This window comes from Carya illinoinensis, chromosome 9 (genome assembly GCF_018687715.1).
Source record: "Carya illinoinensis cultivar Pawnee chromosome 9, C.illinoinensisPawnee_v1, whole genome shotgun sequence".
NCBI lineage: Eukaryota > Viridiplantae > Streptophyta > Magnoliopsida > Fagales > Juglandaceae > Carya > Carya illinoinensis.
Window position 1 is genome coordinate 6,693,553 of NC_056760.1, and position 21,821 is coordinate 6,715,373.

The 21,821-nt window shown below is 34.5% G+C and overlaps 2 protein-coding genes across 3 annotated transcripts; both read right to left on the minus strand.

The window, feature by feature from the left end:
• Nucleotides 1–864: 864 nt before the first annotated feature.
• On the minus strand, nt 865–11,993 carry LOC122275880 (guanylate-binding protein 2-like). Of its 2 annotated transcripts, XR_006228714.1 has the most exons (15): nt 11,603–11,993; nt 9,486–9,647; nt 9,287–9,352; nt 8,823–8,966; nt 8,525–8,638; nt 7,972–8,073; nt 7,407–7,592; nt 6,957–7,046; nt 6,758–6,892; nt 6,323–6,445; nt 3,597–3,682; nt 2,885–3,497; nt 2,650–2,727; nt 1,158–2,494; nt 865–1,073 (listed from the first exon to the last, which is right to left on the minus strand). XR_006228714.1 is itself a non-coding variant. In XM_043085187.1 (14 exons), the coding sequence occupies exons 1-14, from the start codon at nt 11,852–11,854 to the stop codon at nt 1,451–1,453; spliced, it is 3,195 nt and encodes a 1,064-aa protein (XP_042941121.1). In that variant the 5' UTR covers nt 11,855–11,993; the 3' UTR covers nt 865–1,450. The 2 variants fall into 2 exon arrangements, 1 of the variants encoding a protein (XP_042941121.1); XM_043085187.1 differs by having other exon boundaries at nt 865–2,494.
• Nucleotides 11,994–19,109: 7,116 nt separating this feature from the next.
• Nucleotides 19,110–19,904, minus strand: LOC122275274 (glutaredoxin-C9-like). The gene has a single exon (XM_043084261.1). The coding sequence runs from the start codon at nt 19,886–19,888 to the stop codon at nt 19,355–19,357; it is 534 nt and encodes a 177-aa protein (XP_042940195.1). The 5' UTR covers nt 19,889–19,904; the 3' UTR covers nt 19,110–19,354.
• Nucleotides 19,905–21,821: the final 1,917 nt, after the last annotated feature.

The window sequence follows — 21,821 nt, forward strand, 5'->3', positions numbered from 1 at the left end:
TATTAATATATATATTAATTTAAAATAATTAAATAAAAAATAAATTTTATTAATATTAATATTAATATAAATTTTAAATATAAAAAAATTAATATTAATATATAAGTTAGTACACAATTTATATGTAATTTTATGTAGTAAAACTCTTTTTCTGTTTCACGGAGGTTTGAAAATAACGAGACTTTGAGACACGAGAGGCCCATTGGAGTTTCCATTAGGCTGAAATGGCATTCTCATACTTACACATCGTGTAGGCAGGACTAATTATTTTAACAAAAATTTTATATACGATTATTTTTATATATTTTTTATACACTCTATTAATATAATTGATTAAATCACTTTTTGTTAATATAAAATAATAGTTTTAAGCCATTAAATCAGTAGATATTGCAAAGAATACATAAAATTGGTTATATATTAACTCTTATTTTAATGCATAAACTATCCCTGAAGCTATATTAGAAGTGCAATTAAAAGGGCGGGATATACCCATTCCGTCTGGGATCTCTTTTCTATGGAATTAATTTGCAGTTTAGTTTCTTAAAAACAAAACAAAACCATTTGATAAGAATTGGTCCATTAGAATATTGTTAAAATAGTGGATGATTTTAATTTCTTAAAATACGGTTTAAATTGTGAGATAAGATTAGATGATTTTAAATAAAAGTTGAATAAAATATTATTTTTTAATATTATTATTGTTTTAAAATTTTAAAAAATTGAATTATTTATTATATTTTGTATGAAAATTTTTAAAAATTATAATAATAAGATGAGATGAAATACTTTTACTATCTAAATAGAACCTAAGTTCCCAAACCAACAAAGAAAATATGAGAAAAGTAGTAAAGGTGGCACATATAAGCAGAAGCAAATTCAAAATGAAAATAAAAACAATAACAAACAAGCGTGATACATACTGTTCGTTTTCCCTTCAGATGGGAATTTAGTTACACGATGCTGGTCCAACACTACTAGGCCCACGCCAATCGTCCATTTGGCACTTCAACCACACAGATCAGACAGTCAAATGAGTTCAATGGCCGAAGTACATGCCCACACAAGTAAATCTGAAAGCACCCATAAAAAAAAGCCCTTAAACGAGAATAAATTGGCTCGGAAAACAAAAGAAAAACAAAACTTGCAAATCTAACCTATTCTGCACACGCTAGTGCCTGATGATGGTGCTAAATGGCGAATTGCACAGGATGCACCACTACCAGTGAAGCCAAATTTCAAAGCTTCAATCTACAAACCAATGAGGATAAGCTCACAGGCCCTAACCTTAAAAATACCATCTTCCTAATTATGCCTAGATAAACACGTTGATAAGATTTATTAGGAAACCAACCCCTCGACAACTTATTGCTCTGGTACTATGCTAATTTATCAAGTGAACTTCGGTAGATTACAAGCACCTTCCCTTACAAGTCTTTTGAATGGTTTGTCATGACTTCTGGAGAACACATTTCTCGTACAGAGCAAGAATGTCTTTCTTGTTGGGATTCCTCAGCTGCAGCAGTTCAGCACCAAAGTTATGCTTTGTTAGTTCCTGCTTAAGTTTCTGAATGGTGAATTTCATATAATCCTCCTGATTGGTTTGCTGGCTATCGCTATCCTCATTGCCCCTGAAGACTGAACCACCGTCTTCTGTGTGCACATACTTCAGTGGGCTAGTTGTGCTCCTCGACTTCTTATTTTCTCTCAAGATTTTGTCACCTGTGTCCATGTCCTGAACAGACTCCACACCCATTTCAAAATCCTCTACCCTGGGACGTTTTCCATGGGAAACAGTCTTGAGCCTGCTATCCAATGCTGTTTCATTTAGACGAACCTTGGTAAACTGTTGCTGGAGAATATCAATTTTTGCCTGTGCGGCTTGTAACTGAAGAGAGAGGGCTTCTGCCCTGTTGCTAGCCTCTACATGTGCTGCCCGTTCAGAGTCCAGAAGACTCTGAAGGGCTTGCACTGTAGTGGACCTTTGCTCATTGTTTGATGTAAGTAGTGACTCTATTTCTTTCTCCCTTGCTTCAACTCTTGCCTCTAATAGTGCAACTTTCGAAAGGGCATCCATCTCTGATATGCGTGTTCTCTCTATTTCATGTGCCAAGTCATTCTTCTGTCTATCCAAATTTTCAATTTGCCTCTCAGCCCTCTCAATTTGGGCCAATCTCTCCATTGCCAATCTCTGCATCTCATTCTTATCCTTTTGGGCAGTACCTGCTTCAGCCCTAGCTTTATCAGCTACTTCAATTGCTCTCTTAGCTTCTCTTTCGGCAATTTTGCACCTTTCCTGCACCTCATCAAACCGTTTGAACTCCGATATGTATTTCTGCTCCAAATGTATCTTCTCCTGTTCTAGCATCCTTGCCTCTCTCTCAAATGATTTGGCCTTATCATTTACACCATCTAACTTCTCGTTCAACTCTTTCAGTTCAAACTTGAGCGATGATAATTCTGCATCATAACTCTCCACTTTTGACTCTGCAACCTGCAAAGGAATTGCCAGTTAAGTACCACTCAATATCATACTTACAGCCAAATAAATGGACTTCATGAAATGAATGTGTTTGTGAGGGTATGTGTACATCTAAATGAGAGAGGCATCATACAAGAGCCGTTATCGTAAAGATCCAAGAAGCTCACCTTCAACTCTAATTTTAGAGTTGTCAAACACTGCTCAGCATACTCAAGCTTTGCTGCCTTGTCCTTTACTTCCTCATCCTGGATATTTTTATTGATAAAGCAAACATGTCATCTTTTTTTTCTTTTCAATTATCAAGCACCATGCTAATGAATTGATTGAAAACATGTAGAACACATAGAACATGTGTGCGTATGTGAAGGGTGTGTGTGTGACAGAGAGAGAGAGAGAGTTGACCTTTTCAGCCAAACTGCCAGAAAATTCTTCCCTTATAGCATCTTCCCTCTGTTGTGTTTGTTTATTTGTGCGTTCTTGCACAACTGCTGCCTTCTCTAGAGCAGCTTTTGCTTCTCTCACAGCAATATCATACTTCCTTTTCCACTCTTCCGCCTCCTCTTGAGCAGATTGAGCTTGTTCCCGAGCAGCTGCAAGCCTAGCTTCAGCAGCACTACTTCGGGACTTGAGAACTGCAATTTCTGAACTGGCTTGTTCTTCTCCAGCTTTCTGTTTCGATATGATCTGGTCATATTTTCTTCTCCAGTCCAATGATTCTTGTTTGGCAAAATCCAAAGCTTTCATCAAGCTCGAACTTCTTTCTTCCAATGAACTGCAATTTCCCTGCAAATTAGTTATGCGACTCATATATTCATCAGCAAGCTTCTTCTTGTCATTGATAGCATCTTCATAACGCCTCAGATATTCAGATTTATACTTCTCGCTAGCTTCCAGCTGCTTGTTAAGCAACCCCATCCTATCTTCAATGGAGCGGCATTTAAGCACAAGTGAACTCTTCTCTGATCTGACTTGATCTATTAACTTCTTGGCAAGGTCGCGCACTTGACCTTCCAAACTGGGGAGTTATACAGCGTTAGATAGATATAAAACCCAATACAGAACTGTGTAAAGACTGCCAACAGCAAAAACCAAACAAAAGAACATTGCTACAAACCTCTGTTGCAAAAACACAGCCAGTTTCTGCCATTTTCCTGGGCCATGAGATGATGCTTCATACTCAGATAGAAGAGCATCAAGAACCTGCATAACATATTTACGATTAAACTCAATGGGAGAAGATGTATTCGGTCAGAACTTTCATGGCATAGACCATGCATTAAGGTAATAAAGACAGCATGTGTTATATATCATACAGAATCATAAGGAAAAGTGTTATTTGCTCTAGAGATACTTCTAGACAAACTAAAGGCACGATTAAAACAGGATAAAAAATTTAGCTGCTAACACAAATGAAGCGAAAAGGAGTAGATATTAAAAATTTGTTAAATTCACTGGACCTATGAAAGTAAAGCTCAATGATCTAACTTGTAACCGATATATGCTTTACAGAGAAAACTAGAGATGTAGTAGCCCTTGCCCCAAAATTGGAAGATTTGTGCTAATTTGTCTTGAATAAAGACCAATAATTTCATATATATGCTAGACAGATGCATAAGGTGAAACACGTGCCTGGGAAAAGTTCATGAGAAAGCACTGATGAAAGCAAGGTTGGCTCATCAGATTGTCCCATTTCTCATCTTCTAAAAGAAAAGACAGTTTCTGTAAACTCGTCCAAGATATAGGATGTGTATTTCATGGAAGTACACCTCTCTCTCCACTAAGATCAATTAATCAGCTCACCTACGTGCAATTTGACTAACCCTCACTCAATGCTGTGATGTGTCAAGTTGACAGAAGTCAACAATATTTTGAGCTAGTAACAATTACAGTAACCAACTAGCTATTTAAATATTGACAATTGACAGTGATAACTGGATGAATCGAGAAACAGCACTCCAACAAACATGGTGATTGTGCCACTTGTAAAACTAACTGACCTGGGTTAAGCCAAGCCAAAAGGGAATTTCTAGCCAGTAAGGAGTCTTAGGCAGCTAATGCTTAAGGTGGAAAATTTTAGATAATTAGATCAAGCATTAGAAAAACTCAATCCCGCGTAAGAGTAGCATGTCAAGATCGAATTAGCTCAAATAGCAAGTTTTGTTCCTCTTCAATTCACACAAGACATCAACTCCTATGCTAGAAATACAAACCAAAGTTGGAGTGGAACCATGAAATTTTGCTTGGGGGCTTTCAGCCAAATTACTCGTTCACCACTCAAGACAAACACAAAGTATACACACACATCTACACACACACAAATGTACATGAAATACAAGAAAAAGAAGATTAAAAGTCTGAATTTTCACATACCAAAGTGAGTTAGAAGTCTGAATTTCCAATTGGTTAATTGGTCAACAGTTTTTACCCCAATTTCTGGGGGAGGTTTGGGGATTCGCCTCTTGACGAAATTCAATCAAGCTCTTTCGGGCAAATGGTTGTGGAGGTACACACACGAAAGGGAGGCTTATGGAAGTTTGTTATTGATTCATAGTTCGGGGAGGCTTGGCAAGGATGGTGCTCGAATAAGGTAGGAGATACGCATGGAGTGGGGTTGTGGAAATATATTAGGAGTCTTTGGGAGTCCTTTCAAGGGCATGAATGTTTTGTTGTGGGCGATGGCTCTCGTGTCAGTTTTTGGCATGACAAATGGTGTGGTAACCATCATCTCCGAGACAACTTCCCTGCTATCTTTGAGCTTGTTAGAGAAAAGGGTGCAGTGATTGCCGATCTTTTGGCCTTTTCAAATGGTTCCCTCAATGGAATATTGATTTTAATAGGGCAGCCCAAGATTGGGAATTGGAGTCTATTACAGAGTTCTTTGTAGCTTTGTATTCCATAAGTATTTCAGGGGGGGCTGAAAACAAGATGCATTGGAGCCATTCCAAGAAAGGTATTTTCTCTGTTAGTTCATTTTATCAAGCACTAACAAGCCCTGGAAGGACAATGTTCCCATGGAAGAGCATATGGCAGACGAAAGCTCTATCAAAAGCATCTTTTGATGTTTTTGATAAGATCCTTACTACAGATAATCTGAGGAAACAACAGGTAATTGTGCTGGATTGGTGTTGTATGTGTAAGAAGCATGGCAAATCAGTAGATCATCTACTTTTACACTATGAGGTGGCCAGGATCATATGGGATGATTTTTTCTCAAGAATCGGATTGTCTTGGGTTATGCCTTTTAGATTGGTGCATTTCCTAGCAAGCTGGAGAGGACTCCATGGCAATTCATAGGTAGCGGCAATTTGGAGAATGGTCCCAATATGTATGTGTTGGTGTATTTGGAGGGAGAGAAATGTTAGAAGTTTCGAAGATCAAGAGAGAACAATGGATGAGCTAAAAGTTTTCTTTCTTTAGTCATTGTTCTTATGGGCGGGGGGCATAGTTTGTAACAGGCTAAGGGTCTATGACCTTCTACTTTCTCTTGTAACCTCTAGCCAGGTGTTCCTCATGTATTTTTCATGTGTACCTGGGCTTTGCCTATTTCTATGAATATAACTTCTTGATTACCTATAAAAAAAAAAAAAAAAACAGAAATATATTGTATGCAAAAGTTATCAACTTTGATATAGATGTATACAAAAGTATCATAAAAGAGAACTTAACGTCTTTCTAATGAGTACAGAGGTTATTCGCTTGGATTTAGACACAAACAAGCAATCCAAGAAAGAATTCACGATATGTGCCTATTATATTGTATTGGCTTCATAGAAGCACCATCAAATTGTGTTTCTAACAAAAGGCAGTGAGAAAGAAATTGTAGCAAGAAAATCACAATACCTTAACAACATTATCTATATTTGCATCAGAAGCGTGGCACGCTGCTCTCATCCTTTTTTCCATGCTTTGTATAGCATTTGAACATTGCAAGTCAGCCTCCATATATGCATTCCTCTTATAATCCTGCATCAATGGACAAATTGACGTTAATGAAATCAGGTCAAACACGCCATTGCCATGTAGATTCAAATGCAGATTAATAACATCTATACGTGTACAAATAACCAATTAGGAAGAAAAAACACCTGCACAGATTCCATTGCTCACAAGTCTATACTATTGTACAGGGGGGTAGTTGGCTTACATAAGAACAAAAAACACACCTGTGTGCAAGAACATCCGCATGCATGTGATAAACTAACTGACTGAGGTCCAGATCATTTTTCAAACCATGTTTTGAGCATTTTATAATGGTATTTTTCAGAAAACAGTTACCTCAAATTCTTTTCTGAAAAACTTCTGGAGAAACTCCTCATATTTCTTCCTAGTGGAACCAGCTCCTACAGCACCAGCATTAAACACAGCTAGAGATTTTTGAACAGCTTCTTCATGCGATTCCCTTAATGCAGCCTGCAATGCTGGAATTAGAAAATAATAGAAACAATTAAGAATGAGAAGTCAAAATAACACTTACTTCCTCAGCTGGCTTTGAACGGTCAAAAGACAACTTATAAACCTCAGTAGCAGAATCAAAGGCTCTTCTACACTCAGCTTCTTCAACACTCTGAGGAAAAAATAATAAAGAACTATATTAATGAGGGGGGAAGCATATCAGTGAATCATATGATATATGGGATAGTTTTCTTTAAATATTGTGATCCTTCTTGCCCCAAGATTTTAAATATGGTCTGCACAATGGTAATTTTCTTCTCGTGTAAACACTACCATAGAATTTATGTAAAGAAAAATGCCATAACTGAATATTCAATGTTATGCAACAGAGTGAAAACAATTACTTTATACCAGCTGAAACGCATTAAGAGAAAAGAGTTGCACAATTATGAATGCACAGTTTTTGAAGAAGAATGCATTGCATTTGTAAAGGCAATGGGATGGAAGTGGGCCTTTTAGAAGCAATACTAACCTGCCATGAGGAGGATATTGTAGGCACTGCACCATTATTGAGAGCATCTAGATAAGATTCTGTAATTCCAACGAGTATAGGACCTGTCATTACTGTTGCCCCAACTTGTTTTGGCCTTGTTCTCTCAAAAACAAACTTTGTCAATGCATCCAGTCCAGATCTAAATTCAGGCCTTAGTTTGTCCAACTGAATGCAAAACAAGACTTGAGTAAACAAGCAATTTTTTTTTTTTTTTTTTTTTTTTATTGACACTTGGTGTTCGGTAACAACGCCCTAACTAATCTCGATGATGCACAGGCTCTCGGCAATGAGTTTACTGCAAGTGCACCTCATGTAATTCAAGAGAAAAATCCTCAGTCTGATGGCCCCTAGAGATTGTTTGCACCCAAGGGAATTTGAACCTTAGACCTAGGGGGAGTATACCCCCAAGCCCAAGGCCTTTATCACTTGAGCCAACCCTTAGGGGTTAAACAAGCAATATAATAGAATGAGAAGACAATAAAGTAAACAAGATGACCCCCAAAAAGAAGAATAATAGAATATATGGGAACCATAAGGTACTAACCGATATTTGATCAAGTCTCTGGAGATCACTTTCATTGTTCAAAGGTCGGACAAGTGTGAAGCATTCTCTATCAGGAAAAAGAGCTCTGATAGAATCCCGAATCTATCGATAAATATAGTTAGAAAATTAGCACCACTGGGAAAAGGAAAAAAGAAAAGAAGAAAGATTCAAATCCAATGTTAACCTCCACATCATTTTATAACAGCCCATGATAGGTCTATTGAAACCACTGCATGTTGCAAAATTCCAAACATGAAAGCTTGATCTACATTTGGCTTAAAATGTTGATCCAATTATGATAGATCTTCTGAAACAAATAGATTGTTGGTGTTCACCACATGATGAACATAAACCCAGCCTTTTTCAAAAGTGTATAGGTTACCTAGATCAGAGCAGAGCATCCCACAAGGTACACTTAACAACAAGCATAGAATGAACACAAGATTTCTCACATTATCCCCTAGTATTCTTTTTATATATATATATATATATATATATAAGTAAATCCCCTCATAAACTTGTCAGAATAACTTAAATAAGAACCAGATAATACCTCATTTTTTGAAGCTATATCTTTTCCACCACCTTGAACAGGCCTTAAAGCAAGCTCCAAGTAATCACGAGGTGTTATTCTTCTATTTTCCTCTACTAAATCCAAATAGAAATCCTGCAAGGGAGAAGTTAATTATTACACAAAATAACCATTCAAACTCCTAAAATAGAAGAAAAAGAAGCAAAATATAAGCCACTAAGTAATGAATAGCAACTTTATGGCATCAAAAACCATTTTACACACACCCATGTATGTTTTTGTCAGGCATAGGAAAACACTATCACACATAACAAGTTACCCTTAGAAGCCAAACAAAGATTGGGGAGAATTGCCCAAGTTCAGAAGCCGAAGTCCTTCCTCCAGATGCTCTGACACGAATATGTTTTGTCATTTGAGTGACAAGAGAAAGACGATCAAGTGCAGCCTCATCTATACCGCCCATCTAATTAAGAGGAATGGCATCAATAGGCAGATCTAGCAAGAAATCCAATAAAAAACATAATATCCCATAAAGGAGTAAAAATAAACACTCTTATGAACAGTATACTACATTTTTTATAGGTAAAAACTTTATTAATATCAATAAAGGAATAGGCATAGCCCAAGTACATGGGATGTTATAGTAGACTCCAACAACTTGAGGTAAAAAAAAACTGTATCAGATCACATTTAATCAATTAAAAGAAGAATAAGACATCTTCAACTATTATATGCATGTGATATCTTCCAGAAGGATCAAGGTCTCCGCATAAGCTGCCCAACCTGGTTGTAGATAAACATGCTTGATAAGAGGACAGCCAAGGAGAATATTTGGGTGCTGTATGTTCCCTGTGAGAAAAGTAGGATGAAAATATCACACAGTTAAAAGGAACTTCTGAAGCAATGTCTACTTATCAAAAAAAAAACTTCTGAAGCAATGTCTTAAGTAGTAGTTATGCAGTGTACAGGTGTGAAGGCTGACCGTCTGATCATAAGCATCTATTCCTTCACTATCTAATAGTAAGAGATTAAACTCGGTTCCATCAAGAGCAACTCTCTTCAAGGGTGCACTCCACAACCAAAGTCCCTTTGTGCATGGACGATGAGTCGATGCTACTTGAAATCCGCTACTCCTCCCAAGAAGCTACAACACAGAAATTTAAAGCATGATACTTGGTTAAGTTGCGACTCAAAAAATCTGATCATTTATCATCTATCAAAAATAAAAAATTTGATCATTTATCAAGGTAATACACAAACAAAATAATTTTAACAATCATGAATCATTTGAGGATTTGTTTATGATCGATAATTTGATCATTGACTTTTATTTTTATTGGCATCGAGTGTTTGGAAACAGCATCCTAACTAATCTTGAGGGTGCACAAGCTCTCGACAAGGAGTTTTTCACAAATGCAACTCGGGTAATTCAAGAAAAAAATCATCTAGCCTGACGGCCCCTAGAAATTGTTTACACCCAATGGGATTTGAACCTTAGACCTAGGAGGAGCATACCCTCAAGCCTAAGGCCTTTACCACTTGAGCCAACCCCTAGGGGTTTTTTATCATTGATTATGGTATTGTAACTTTGTTTTCTATTTTCTATCTTTTCAGAACTGTTGATAATATGAAAGGAAAGAAGCAGTTTTTTTTTTTGGGAGGGGGGGTCCGGGTCAGCTTAAAGGAGGCGGAGAAATATTCAGGCTTCCAACACGAGAATGAATAACTATTTATGCCAATAATTGTACATATCAGCCCCATATACTATCATACTCCCATAACTAAGATTAGTTTCTGCTGTAGTGCTGCCTCTTTTGTCCAGACTTCTTGTCATGGACTCACTCGCCATGGCTAAAATAGCAAGAAGAACCTACCAGAAAGTGAAAGATCAATTTTAAGCACATCTGAAACAATTCACATTTTTTGGTAAGCTGCATGTTCAGTCAATACACTAAAAGCTACAGAGCTAGAGGTGTCAAATCGTGTTAACAGATCGTGTTAACAGGTCGTGTTCGTGTCATGTTAAAGCATGCATATTATACTATATAGGCCAACCCTAATCCAATCCGTTAAGTTTATCATGTCAAAATTTCAAACCCTAACACAACCCATTAACATAACAGGTCGTGTCGTGTCAACCCGTTTTGACCCATTAGTGAATATTACAAAATAAGTTAATATGACACGATATGATCTATTTCAAAATGTTTATATAAATGAATTAAATAGGCCCAAAATTAACTCATTTGATATGATTAAATTTAGTATAATTTTATATAAATGTTAAACTCATAATATCTATAAAAATTATAAAACTAACTACAAGTCCAAAATTACAATTCAAACAATAAAAATATCAAAATTAAAATTCTAACAATTTTACTTTTAGGTATAAGGGTATAATTGTAATTTTAACTTTTCTAACGTGTCATAGCGGGTTATAATGGATTAAAACGGGTTAATCCGTTATCAACCCTTTAAGCAATCTTATCTTAATAAATCAATCCGTTTTGACCCAAACCCATTAAAACTAAACCATAATCCACTATTATAGTGTCGTATTCATGTTAGATTAACGGATCGAATAACATATTACCACTTCTATATAGAGCTGCGTTATAATCTCCATCCCAAAGATTTTTTTTTTTAATTGGCACCAGGTGTCCATGAACGGTGTCCCAACTAATCCTAGGGTCCAAAGATGTTAACATCCTGAGGCAGTGATACTCTTGAAATTGCTGCTGAAAGGTACTTTGCTGGCAATGATAACTAGCTAATAACTTATCAAAATGATAACTAGCTAATAAAACCTCCAGCATTGAATGAAATCACAAGTGCATTCTTAAATTAGCATGCCAAAATCCCTGCTTTGAAACGAGGATTTCGACATCCCCAGAGAAGCAATGCCCCAACTAAAAGCTCCTCGAAATTGCTCAGAAACGTAAAACTACTCCCCAGTCGACACAATGAGACAGTTCCCTTGCCCAAGAAACCCTAAGAAAACTTCTCAATTCACACTTTACAAACCAAGGAGATCAAAGCACTAACCGAGCTATACCTAACGCCACAAACCTAAGTTTCACAACACCCAAAAAGCACCTGGTTAAGAATAAAACTCTTGCCCTGGCGAGCGCGGCCGCAGACGGAGACAACGCCAACTGGCCCCTTGACAAGCTGAAGCGCGGCGACGGCCTCGGGATCCATTCGAAACTTCCCCTTCTCGTCGCAGTAGACGAGTCGGATCGGCCTCGCAGGGCCGGTCACCGGCGGCGCCAGGGAGGGAGAGGGAGAGAAGGGTTGGGGAGAGGCATCGGAGGAGGAATTGTCTCTTCCTCTGAAAAGCCTCATCATCGTAAGCTTCCCCCCAGTTCTTCTCCGATCTGTTTCTGCTTTCGTTAATAATTTTTTTTTTCCTTTCGCCTTTCTTCGCTTTCTTTTTCGGCTTGGAGAGCAAGACGGGTTTAAAATTGGGGAGGGAAATGCTCTTTCGTCCTTTACTTTATACAGCAACTGACCAGGAGCGCAATTTACGTATATATACCGGATATGATATTACGATGGGAAGATATTTCATGTATTGAAAGGTTTTTTGGTCATTACGTAGCTGCCATGGCACTTTTGAGTTTTGACTCGGAGAGACAGCGTGGATGTAAAGCTAAGAGCATTCCCATCCGATTTTTTAAAGTATTATATTTTTTATAATTTGGAGTTTATTTTAGAGTTTTGATCAAAATATCTCCACATCCAGATCTCTATTTTAGGAAAAATATTTAGGAACTAAACAGTAAGTCTCCATATTTGAGGATTTACTATTTATTCCCTAAATTATTTTTATCAATATTTTATTTTAATATATTAAATAAATAATTTTTCAATCATCTACACTTTCTCTCATACTCATATTTATTATAGTTTAAATAATAGCTTTAAAAATAATTTAATTAATTATGAAAATATAAAAAAATTAATTTTAAAAATATTCTCATATTCACAAAAAAATAATTTAAATTTTTGTTTAAAATATTCACTAGAGTAATAGTTCAAAAAATAAGAAAAAAATATTGAGTAGTTAAATTTGTAAATAGAAGTGAAAGAAAAAAGTAATAAAAAAGAATAAAAAAATATTATTTAAGAATAGAGATAGGGATGAGAAATGGGATGTAGGAGATTTTTGAAAGGTGAATAAAATTTAGGAAAAAATTTAAGAAAATATGATTTTGAATTAAATTATAGGGATGGGGATAAAGAATGGGATGTGGATGCTCTAACATACCCTTAACTTGAAATTGTGAGCTTTAGATTGGGCCTGAGAAAAGAGAACTCTGAGGCCCATTATCAGGCCTTGACGGCTGGGCTTAGAGGAAATATCGGCAGCAGCATTCGGTGCAGGCTTATTAAGCTCATGAAATCCAGATGCTAAGTCAGCTAGTCGTAGAATACAACCGACCAATTGATTTACATGTAACATACAGTATAAAATAGCAATTATACGTACCTTTATTTTTCATGAGTTCAATTAAACTTATTTTTTTGATTTTCTAATTTCAAGTAAATTTTATACACACACACATATATGAGATAACCTTCTTCTCGGTCGCATTGGTTTCCTCAAAAAACAGCTTCCAATAGCCAGTTGCCATGTAGGCATTCCATTTGGCTAACTATAGGACCGCAACGCACAAAGAGGAGGATTATCTGAAATTCATGAGGAATGAATTGATATCATTTCGTTCTCCAACAAATTGATATCATTCCCCCTTGAAAGCAAAACTCATAAATCCGTTTCGAAACTTAACTCGAGAAGCTCAAATTTGCAAGGCGAAGCTAAAAACTAAGCTGCTAGAAAATTTTTCAGAAATGACAAATAAAACTAAGAAGAAAGAAGGAAAAACCCAGAAACAAGCCTAAAAAAAAAACCCAAAGAATGACCTTTCAAAAATGGACGATGTGGTTGTACTATTGTACTAAAAGTAAAGGCAACCCTGACAGCTGCAAAAGTGCTTGCAGAAGATGTTGCCCGTTGCATCATTGCGCCACCTCTTTGGATGTCTTCCTATGAGCGTCTCTGCCTTTGCCTAGCAATTGCACTTTGTGTTTGAGTTTGGGACTAAAATCTGATACGATATGGTATGGATAGAGAAATAGATCTCCTATGAGCGTAGTTTGTTGTGATAGAAAGCACTTGCTGTCCTCAAGGTCTTCACTGAATTTGGGACTAAAATCTGGTTTTGCGCTCGAGAAACTTGGGATAGAGAAATAGATCTCCAACCATCCGTCGTATTGTCCTAATCACCTAATTCTTCAACTTTTTCTTTACCATTTATTTATAAAGGTTTTTATGTGTTCATCTCTCCTTCTACTGACTCAATAAATATGGTTATTTATTGAGGTGGTCTAGGCAATTACTGTTTATTTTATTTTTATTTTTAAATTCGTTCACGACAACTTGGTCTCCTATGACAATGGTTTTTGCTAGGCAACGGACCTTGGTGGCCAACAGAACTTTCGACATCATTGTGTAGTGGTTCTAGAATGTTTGAGGGGCTTTGTTTTATCAAACTGAATCCTTGAATGAGCAATGTAATTGCTTAGGAGTCCTGATTTTATCGGATGTAATGCATCATACTATATTTTGTATAGAATTGCTGATGTGGTGTCATTTTATTGGGGTCTGTTAAAATCTTAAAAACAGATGAACAGTTTTAAAGGGGTTCTATATATATATATATATATATCTACTGTGACATGATCAATGTACAAAACACATTTGCTTAGTTAGGTGAAATGATTATTTAAAATATATATATTTCATTAAAAAAATTTGATTTCAATTAATAATTTATGGCATAAAGGAAAAAAATATGAATTTTAGCAAATATTTGGGCGTAATGATAATTAAGTAGAATACTATAATTATATGCTTGCATAGATTAGAAGATAGAAACATTAGTTCAAAATATAACATGATAGTCCAATATATATTTATAACATCGATAGTTTTATCAAAGTTGTCTGCAATAAGTTTAATACAAGTCCAACAAAAATATTAGTTTAAAATATGAGTCATTTGATATTTTTACTATAATCCATCATTTTGTGTCAGCTTGTACAAGATCAATAGAGATAATATTAAAATTCTTGTGCCGCTGTTGATTAAGTCGATCAAGAGAGACATCTTGTAAATTAACACAAATTTTTGAATGCAATGTTTTTAATTAAATTACTATGCATGTTATAAATAAAAATAAAATTGACATAACATACAAGTAATATCAATTAAGATGATTTTTTTTATAATTTACTTTTAATAGTTTTATTTTTAATATAAACCTCAATATACTTATAGATAATTTAGTAAATATGTCAACAATTTTAAGATATGCTTCACTCTTTTTAAAAAATTATATTTATATTAATAAAAAATATTATTATTAATTTTAAAAGTTATAGTTAATTGTATATGTAGTATATTTATCATCTCTAAAATAAATAAATAATTCTCTAAGTCCAGGAGAACGATGATGTCGTCGACCTTTTGTGTTAAAAAATAAAGATAAGACAATAGACAAAAACTCATCAAATTCTTTGAATGTTCTGAAGAATAGCAAGAGTTGATAACAGAATTAAAAGACCTTATGGTAGGAGGACAATTCCTATTTAGACATAAAAGACATTGTAAGCTTTGATTGCAATTAATATGTTCTTCTATTTTTACTCTTCATATTATTTTTCAACAAACAATCAATTTCGTTGATGACAGTTCAAATTGTATGTTAAATTATAAAGTCTTGAAGTGTGTAAATGTAATGCAATTGTTTTGAAAAATAATAAGATTTAATATTGTCTATTACTTATTGGCTATTTATTTCAAATTATTTTTACGGTTGGGTTTTTATTATTTTATTTTATTATTGCTAAGTTGTTGTGATTTTAAAATGAGTATGTCTTAAATGGGACTTATTAAAATAAGGGAAGGGTATACTTATTTTTGCTATTTTATTTATTTTGAGTTTAGAGCTCTTTTAAATCTCAATCCTTGATTTGTTAACTAAGGGAAATATCTTTTCAAATTTTAATCCTCATCATCCATTTTAGCTTCTAAGGGAATGAGTCTCAAATGTCACTTAAGCCCTTTTTATCTCCCAAGTCGACGGCAACACCAAAATCAATGAAACAAAAATCTTCCTAAGTACTTTATCCACAACCCATCGGCCCCTAAGCAACAAAGAGAGAAAGCTTTCTTCTTCTCCAAACCGTGCGATGCTCACTTTTCTTTATCCATTTTCGGTTTGTTTCCAAGTTTGAATCTAAGGTTTTGTTCTCATATTTCCAAAGGGAAAACCTTGAAGTGCAATCTGTGACGTCCCCAAATTCCATTTGGAATCGGACGGACATTTGAAGCGTCAAGACATGCAACACAAGGTTACCTGCCCTCGTTCATGACATATAAGATGCAATGTTCCTAACATGCATATAACAATATGCAATATTCGCAGCGGATAAATTTTTTCTTTAGCAATACTATGCACAAAATTGAAAATATCACAAATGCTTAAAACATACTTTATACATAAAAACCCATTGAACAACTAAGATCACAACACTAGTCCAAAATGGTTATGATCCAAAAAGTACTAGAGATACAACTCAATCATACAAGTAGTAATTTACGTTAATTACTATATTAACATTGATGTCGCACCGTCACTTAGTCAACTGTGTCTAGTTGATCAGCTCCTGATTCTCTTTTAGGTCCTGTAACAAGATCTACCATTCGGGAGGAATGGTAGTTGGGACTACCAAAGTGAGATTTGATTACAAATCTCAGTAAGTTAACGAAAAAACTTCCACACAAGCTAATGATGCATGGATGACAGTAAAAGTATAAATGCATAATCAAATTCATAAGTAATTAAAGCATAACTTGGCGTACAACATAGCATAATTGACATAACTTAAATTGAAACATGAACTGAACTTGACTTGACATGAACTTGATCTGAAACTTGACTTAGCATAAACTTACTCTGAAACTTGAATTAACATGAACATGATATGAAACTTAACTTATCACGAACTTGTTCTGAAACTTGACTTAACATGAACGTGATATGAAACTTGACTTATCATGAACTTGTTCTGAAACTTGACTTAACATGAAAAATACATACTCCACAGTTGTTGTGGCCCCATGTATTCTACGGAAACTTATTCTTTAACTGCTTAAATACATACTCCATAGTTGTTGTGGCCCCATGTATTCTACGTGTCACAATTGCTGTATCTTACGTAGTGTATGCGTCACAATTGCTGTGACCCCATACATAAGTAATTAAGATGAAACGTAACTGGAATACAAAAGGACTGAAACCCTGAAGTAACATAACGTGACTTGAACATAACTTAAAATACATGACCAACTTGAGATTGAAATATTTCGTAATATGACATAACATATAATAGACAACATATTTAACATGACATGCTTGCAACAGTGAATATTACATGACTTGACATACATGTAATAGATGACATACTTAGCATGATGTACTTGTAATGTACAGCAATACATGACAGAATATGGAAGATATGAGGCTGAAGTGAGAGTTAAGTGTATGACTCTCTTACCCGAAGTGAGAGTTAAGTGTGAGACTCTCTTACCCGAAGTGAGAGTTAAGTGTAGGACTCTCTTACTCAATAATATCCACGAAATTAGTTTAAAATATTTTTATCCAATAATATCCACAAAATTAGTTTAAAATATTTTTATCCAATAATATCTACAAAAATTAGCTCAAGATATTTTTATTCAATAATATCCACAGTTTTGAACAGACGTTTAGTCCGAAAATATGAAAAAGTGTTATTGCGCCATAAGACCTTAAATAACCCTCCGAGTCTAATGGCACAAACCATAATACATTTTGACACTTCTAACTATCTCCAATAATAAAAAAAATACACTTCGGATACCATAGTAAATAATAATATTAACTATGTGGTTAGACTAAAACCTATACGATTAATAGATTCGTGAAAACTTATGGGGTCTTCACGAGATTCCTAAAGCTAATAGAAATTTCACAATTAAATTTCTAGCAGGCTGTTACACAATCACTCGTGTTTCTTCCTCTACATGCCTATAGCATTATTTGGTCCTCCATTTTTCATCCTGAGAAGGAGCTAAGAACCAAGGTAAAAACCCTAACTTGACTCCATTGAAAGCTCTGTTGATCTACTATGCTCCCTCAACATCACGCTAAAGTTCTGTTTATCTCCCTTTTCATAGTATATTTTTAGATATGTTGATCTACTTACAAAAAGTTTTATTTTTCATCTCTCTCTCCCGCTTGAAAGCTCTTTGGTTGACCTCCATGCTATTTGTCCTCAAACAAACAACATAAAGATGGATTCCATTGAGCGTTGATGTGTATGGATAAAATTTTCTTTTCGTTTTTTCCAAACTTCGGCAAATCTAGATCCAAAAAATTTTATTCTAACTTTGTGCTTGTTCTTATTCATCATCACCATCTTCTTCCTCGTCCTCGTTGGGTTAAACTTCATGATCTTATTTTTCCTTTTCCTTATCTTTCACTGAACCTGGTTGAAGAACTTGATAAGGACCACCACCTAGTACTAGATGACTCCTAAGAGGAACCAAAATGGGAAAGCTCTTGCTAACCGATTCTAGATTTTGCATTCTTATTCTTATACCTTATCCGGCTGCCTAGATATAATTGTCATGACTCCCAAGACTCACTTTAGATTACTAAAAAAGATCGAGAGAATGTAGCTTTCAAACTACATGAATTAAGAAAATGATGAGCAAGTTCAAACTACGTGTATTTTTAAAATAGATTAATAGTTTATATATTTGTAATAATTTTTTAAAATTCTTTTTGCATGTATATCGCAGCAGCGGATTGCTTTGAGAGGGAGAGCAACGACTGAGGAGTATCGGTCAATGGACGAGGGGCTGGTTCAAGTGGTAGACTTAATTATAATACAAACGGATTTAACGGAAAAATAATAAAAATTAAAAAAATTATTATAACAATTAGATATAGTATAGACATTCATTTAATTGGAATTTCAGGCGCAAACACTTTATACGGTTGCAACCATTGCGTCCTAGGGCGTCCTGATTAATGATAAAAAGAAAAACATTCCTCTGCAAAAATAATCAAACGTACCGAACGAAGTACATCCATCTTGCCAAGAAAAAACCCATTTGGGTCAGAAAATTAATATTTCATTCTGCTGTACTATTTTGGAAGTAAACGAAGATTTACCCACGCACGCGCGCCCCCACACGCACAAAGAAAGGGACGGTGATAAAATAATTGATATCGCCATTGCAGTCAGTCCTTACGCAACTTGAAACCTGGGTAGCTAGGCATATTTCTATTTATTTGTTTATGTTTTCATGGGAAAAGGATGGTTGAAATCATCTGAAGTATATCGTTGAATGCAAAGATCCAGTCTGTCCCAGCGCATTCTGAAGGGTCATTTTCGAAGGCGGCCCTCGGTAACCAGCTTTGACGGAAAAATAAAAATACTCATATGAAAGCACCATATCAGATGACGATCATGAAGATCGTGATGATGAGCATAAGATCATTCTTTTATACAGGTATGCGCAATTAGAGTTTCCAATCAATCAAGCCCATGGTGATCTTCACATGAACGACCCAAAATTAAATCTCCATTAATCTACATGTATCTTTTCAAATTCCAAAGAGACATATAAACCCTGCATTCCTATCTCCCAAAATTCTTGAGAAGGAACATAACATGACACAAAGTGGGGGAAAAAAACAACCAAATAGAAAAAAAGTTCCAAATCAGACGTCAAAGCCAAAGAGCCCCGGCTTGCTTCAAGATGGGTACCAATTCACCCGAAATATGAGTAGCCATGACTCGTTCCAACCCGCCAAATAGCTTGCCCCCGACGAATACAACCGGGAACTGTACCTGACCGTCTTGTCCATCCTCAACGGCACCCATGATTCTCAACAGTTGGCTTGTGACGGCCACCTCCTCCTTCTCGTCGACCTCGAAAACGGGGGGGTTCACGCCGAGACCTTGTAGCAACCGCTTAACGACATGGCACATGCAACACCCACGTCGGCCGACAACCATGACGGCATTCTCTGACACCGTTTTCCCCACATTTGTGGCGCCTTCGGCTTCGCTTCCTTCGCCGTTGCTGCTGGTGGTGGGAGTATCCCTTGGATGACGCGTCAGACCGTCGGTGGTCGTGAAATATGTTCTGTGACTATAAGGGATCGCTTGGTGCATCGTGCAAAGATTGTGCCTCAAGGAGAGAGAGAGAGAGACAGAGAGAGAGAGAGGGAGGGTTTGAGGAGGGGAAGAGGCGTACATTATATAATGTGCGTGTGTAGGGGCGGTAGTGGTGAGGCGGGCTGGAAATAAGGGAGAGAAGACTCTAACGTCAACGGCAGTTACGCCCTCTTATACGTCACCAACACTGTAGTGACGTGATATGACGTCACCAATTGCCCCATTGATCCCAAGTTGCTACGTCCAACCCGTCGTGAATTGTACCACCTTTTACCCGTTCCTGGAGTTTCTACAATAAAAATTTTATTTATATTCTCACTTATCATATATTATATATATTTTTATAAAATATGTGATGTATAAATGATGAATAAAATAATTTATTAATTTTAAAAAAATAAAATTAAAAAAATTAAAAAATAAAAATAAATATGATTTATAGTGTCTGAAGATATGAATAACAAAATTCTTTTGAAAATGTCAAAGGTTGCGGTGAGGATTTTATGAATAATGACAAATGGCAAGTAACTTTTTATGATATTTTATCTAATTATATTTTTAAATGATAAATATTTTTATAAAAATAATTATATTATTTTATAAAAATATTTTTTTAAAATATATATTGTAAAATATATTATATGAGTATCATTACTTAAGATTTTAAGAAATCGTTACTAATAAAATCTTAAGTAATCATGCTCTTATATATCTTTAAGACAAATAAAACTATCTTTGTATTATGAGAAATGCTACACATCATCCTACACCACACACTTTATATATTAAAATATTATTTTTTATTTTTTTTATTTTTTATTTTATTTTATTCTTATTAAACTAATTAAATTATTTTATTTATCATCCACACATTACATATTTATTATAGAAAAAATGAAAAAAAAATTAAAATAAGTGTAGTGTGTGAAGTGTGAGGATGACAAATAAATTTTTTCTATTTAAAAAAAGTCGTCAAATGCGTTAATGTAATCATTTGGATTAATTGGTCTACCAAAACAGTTACGAATATAGAAATGAAGTGTCACAGGTACTAAACATTGTTTTTCTCATAACGCTAAAGGGGAAAAAAAATAAAAAAATCTTCTTGATGTATAAGATAAAGACAAAATTTTATTTTCTTATATAATTTTTTTATGATATATTATATTTCTAATTTGGTGCGAAGTATATCATCCATATTAATGATATGATATAATTTAATCTGTAAAAATAATTACTTTAGATTTATCTTGCAAGTTAAATTTTCATGTCAATAATATAATGTGAAGGGTATAATTTTTTTTTTTTTTTTATAGTGACTTCAATATAAAAAGTAAAATAGAAAATCAATAGATTAATCGAATTGTTGATTTCTTATCGGGATCGATAACAACATATCGCATCTACTTATGCAATCACAAAGAAATTTAAGTTATATTTAGATAATGAGGTAATTTTAGATATTTTGTAAATAGTAATAAAAAGAAAATGAAAAAATATAAATAGTATTAAGTAGTAGTATAAAATAATAAAAAATATATAAAAATAATGACAAAATAATTAATAGTAATAAAATATTCTTAAAAACTAATTAAAATGTCATTTTCATTTAAGAAAATTTAAATTTAATTTTCAAATGGTATGCTCTTGATCACCCATCTCGATATGAGTAAATTACATAACCTTCAATATTGAAAACCATAAATTACATATATTATATTTAAAGCAATATTAGATACAGTTATATAATATGAAAATATTGCATTTCGGTCAAAAATTAGGATCGACCATACTTGATCATTTTAAAAAAAAATAAGAATATGTATGATTTACATAATCTAAAATTATAAATATTATTTTTTTTCATTTATATCTATAAAGAAATATTATATATAATTTTAAAATGTACATGTCTTATATAATCTTTTTTTTTTAAAAAGTAAATATTATCATAATTACATACGACTTAAATGTCATTTTTATTTCTATATCTGTTGGATTGAATATCTTAATA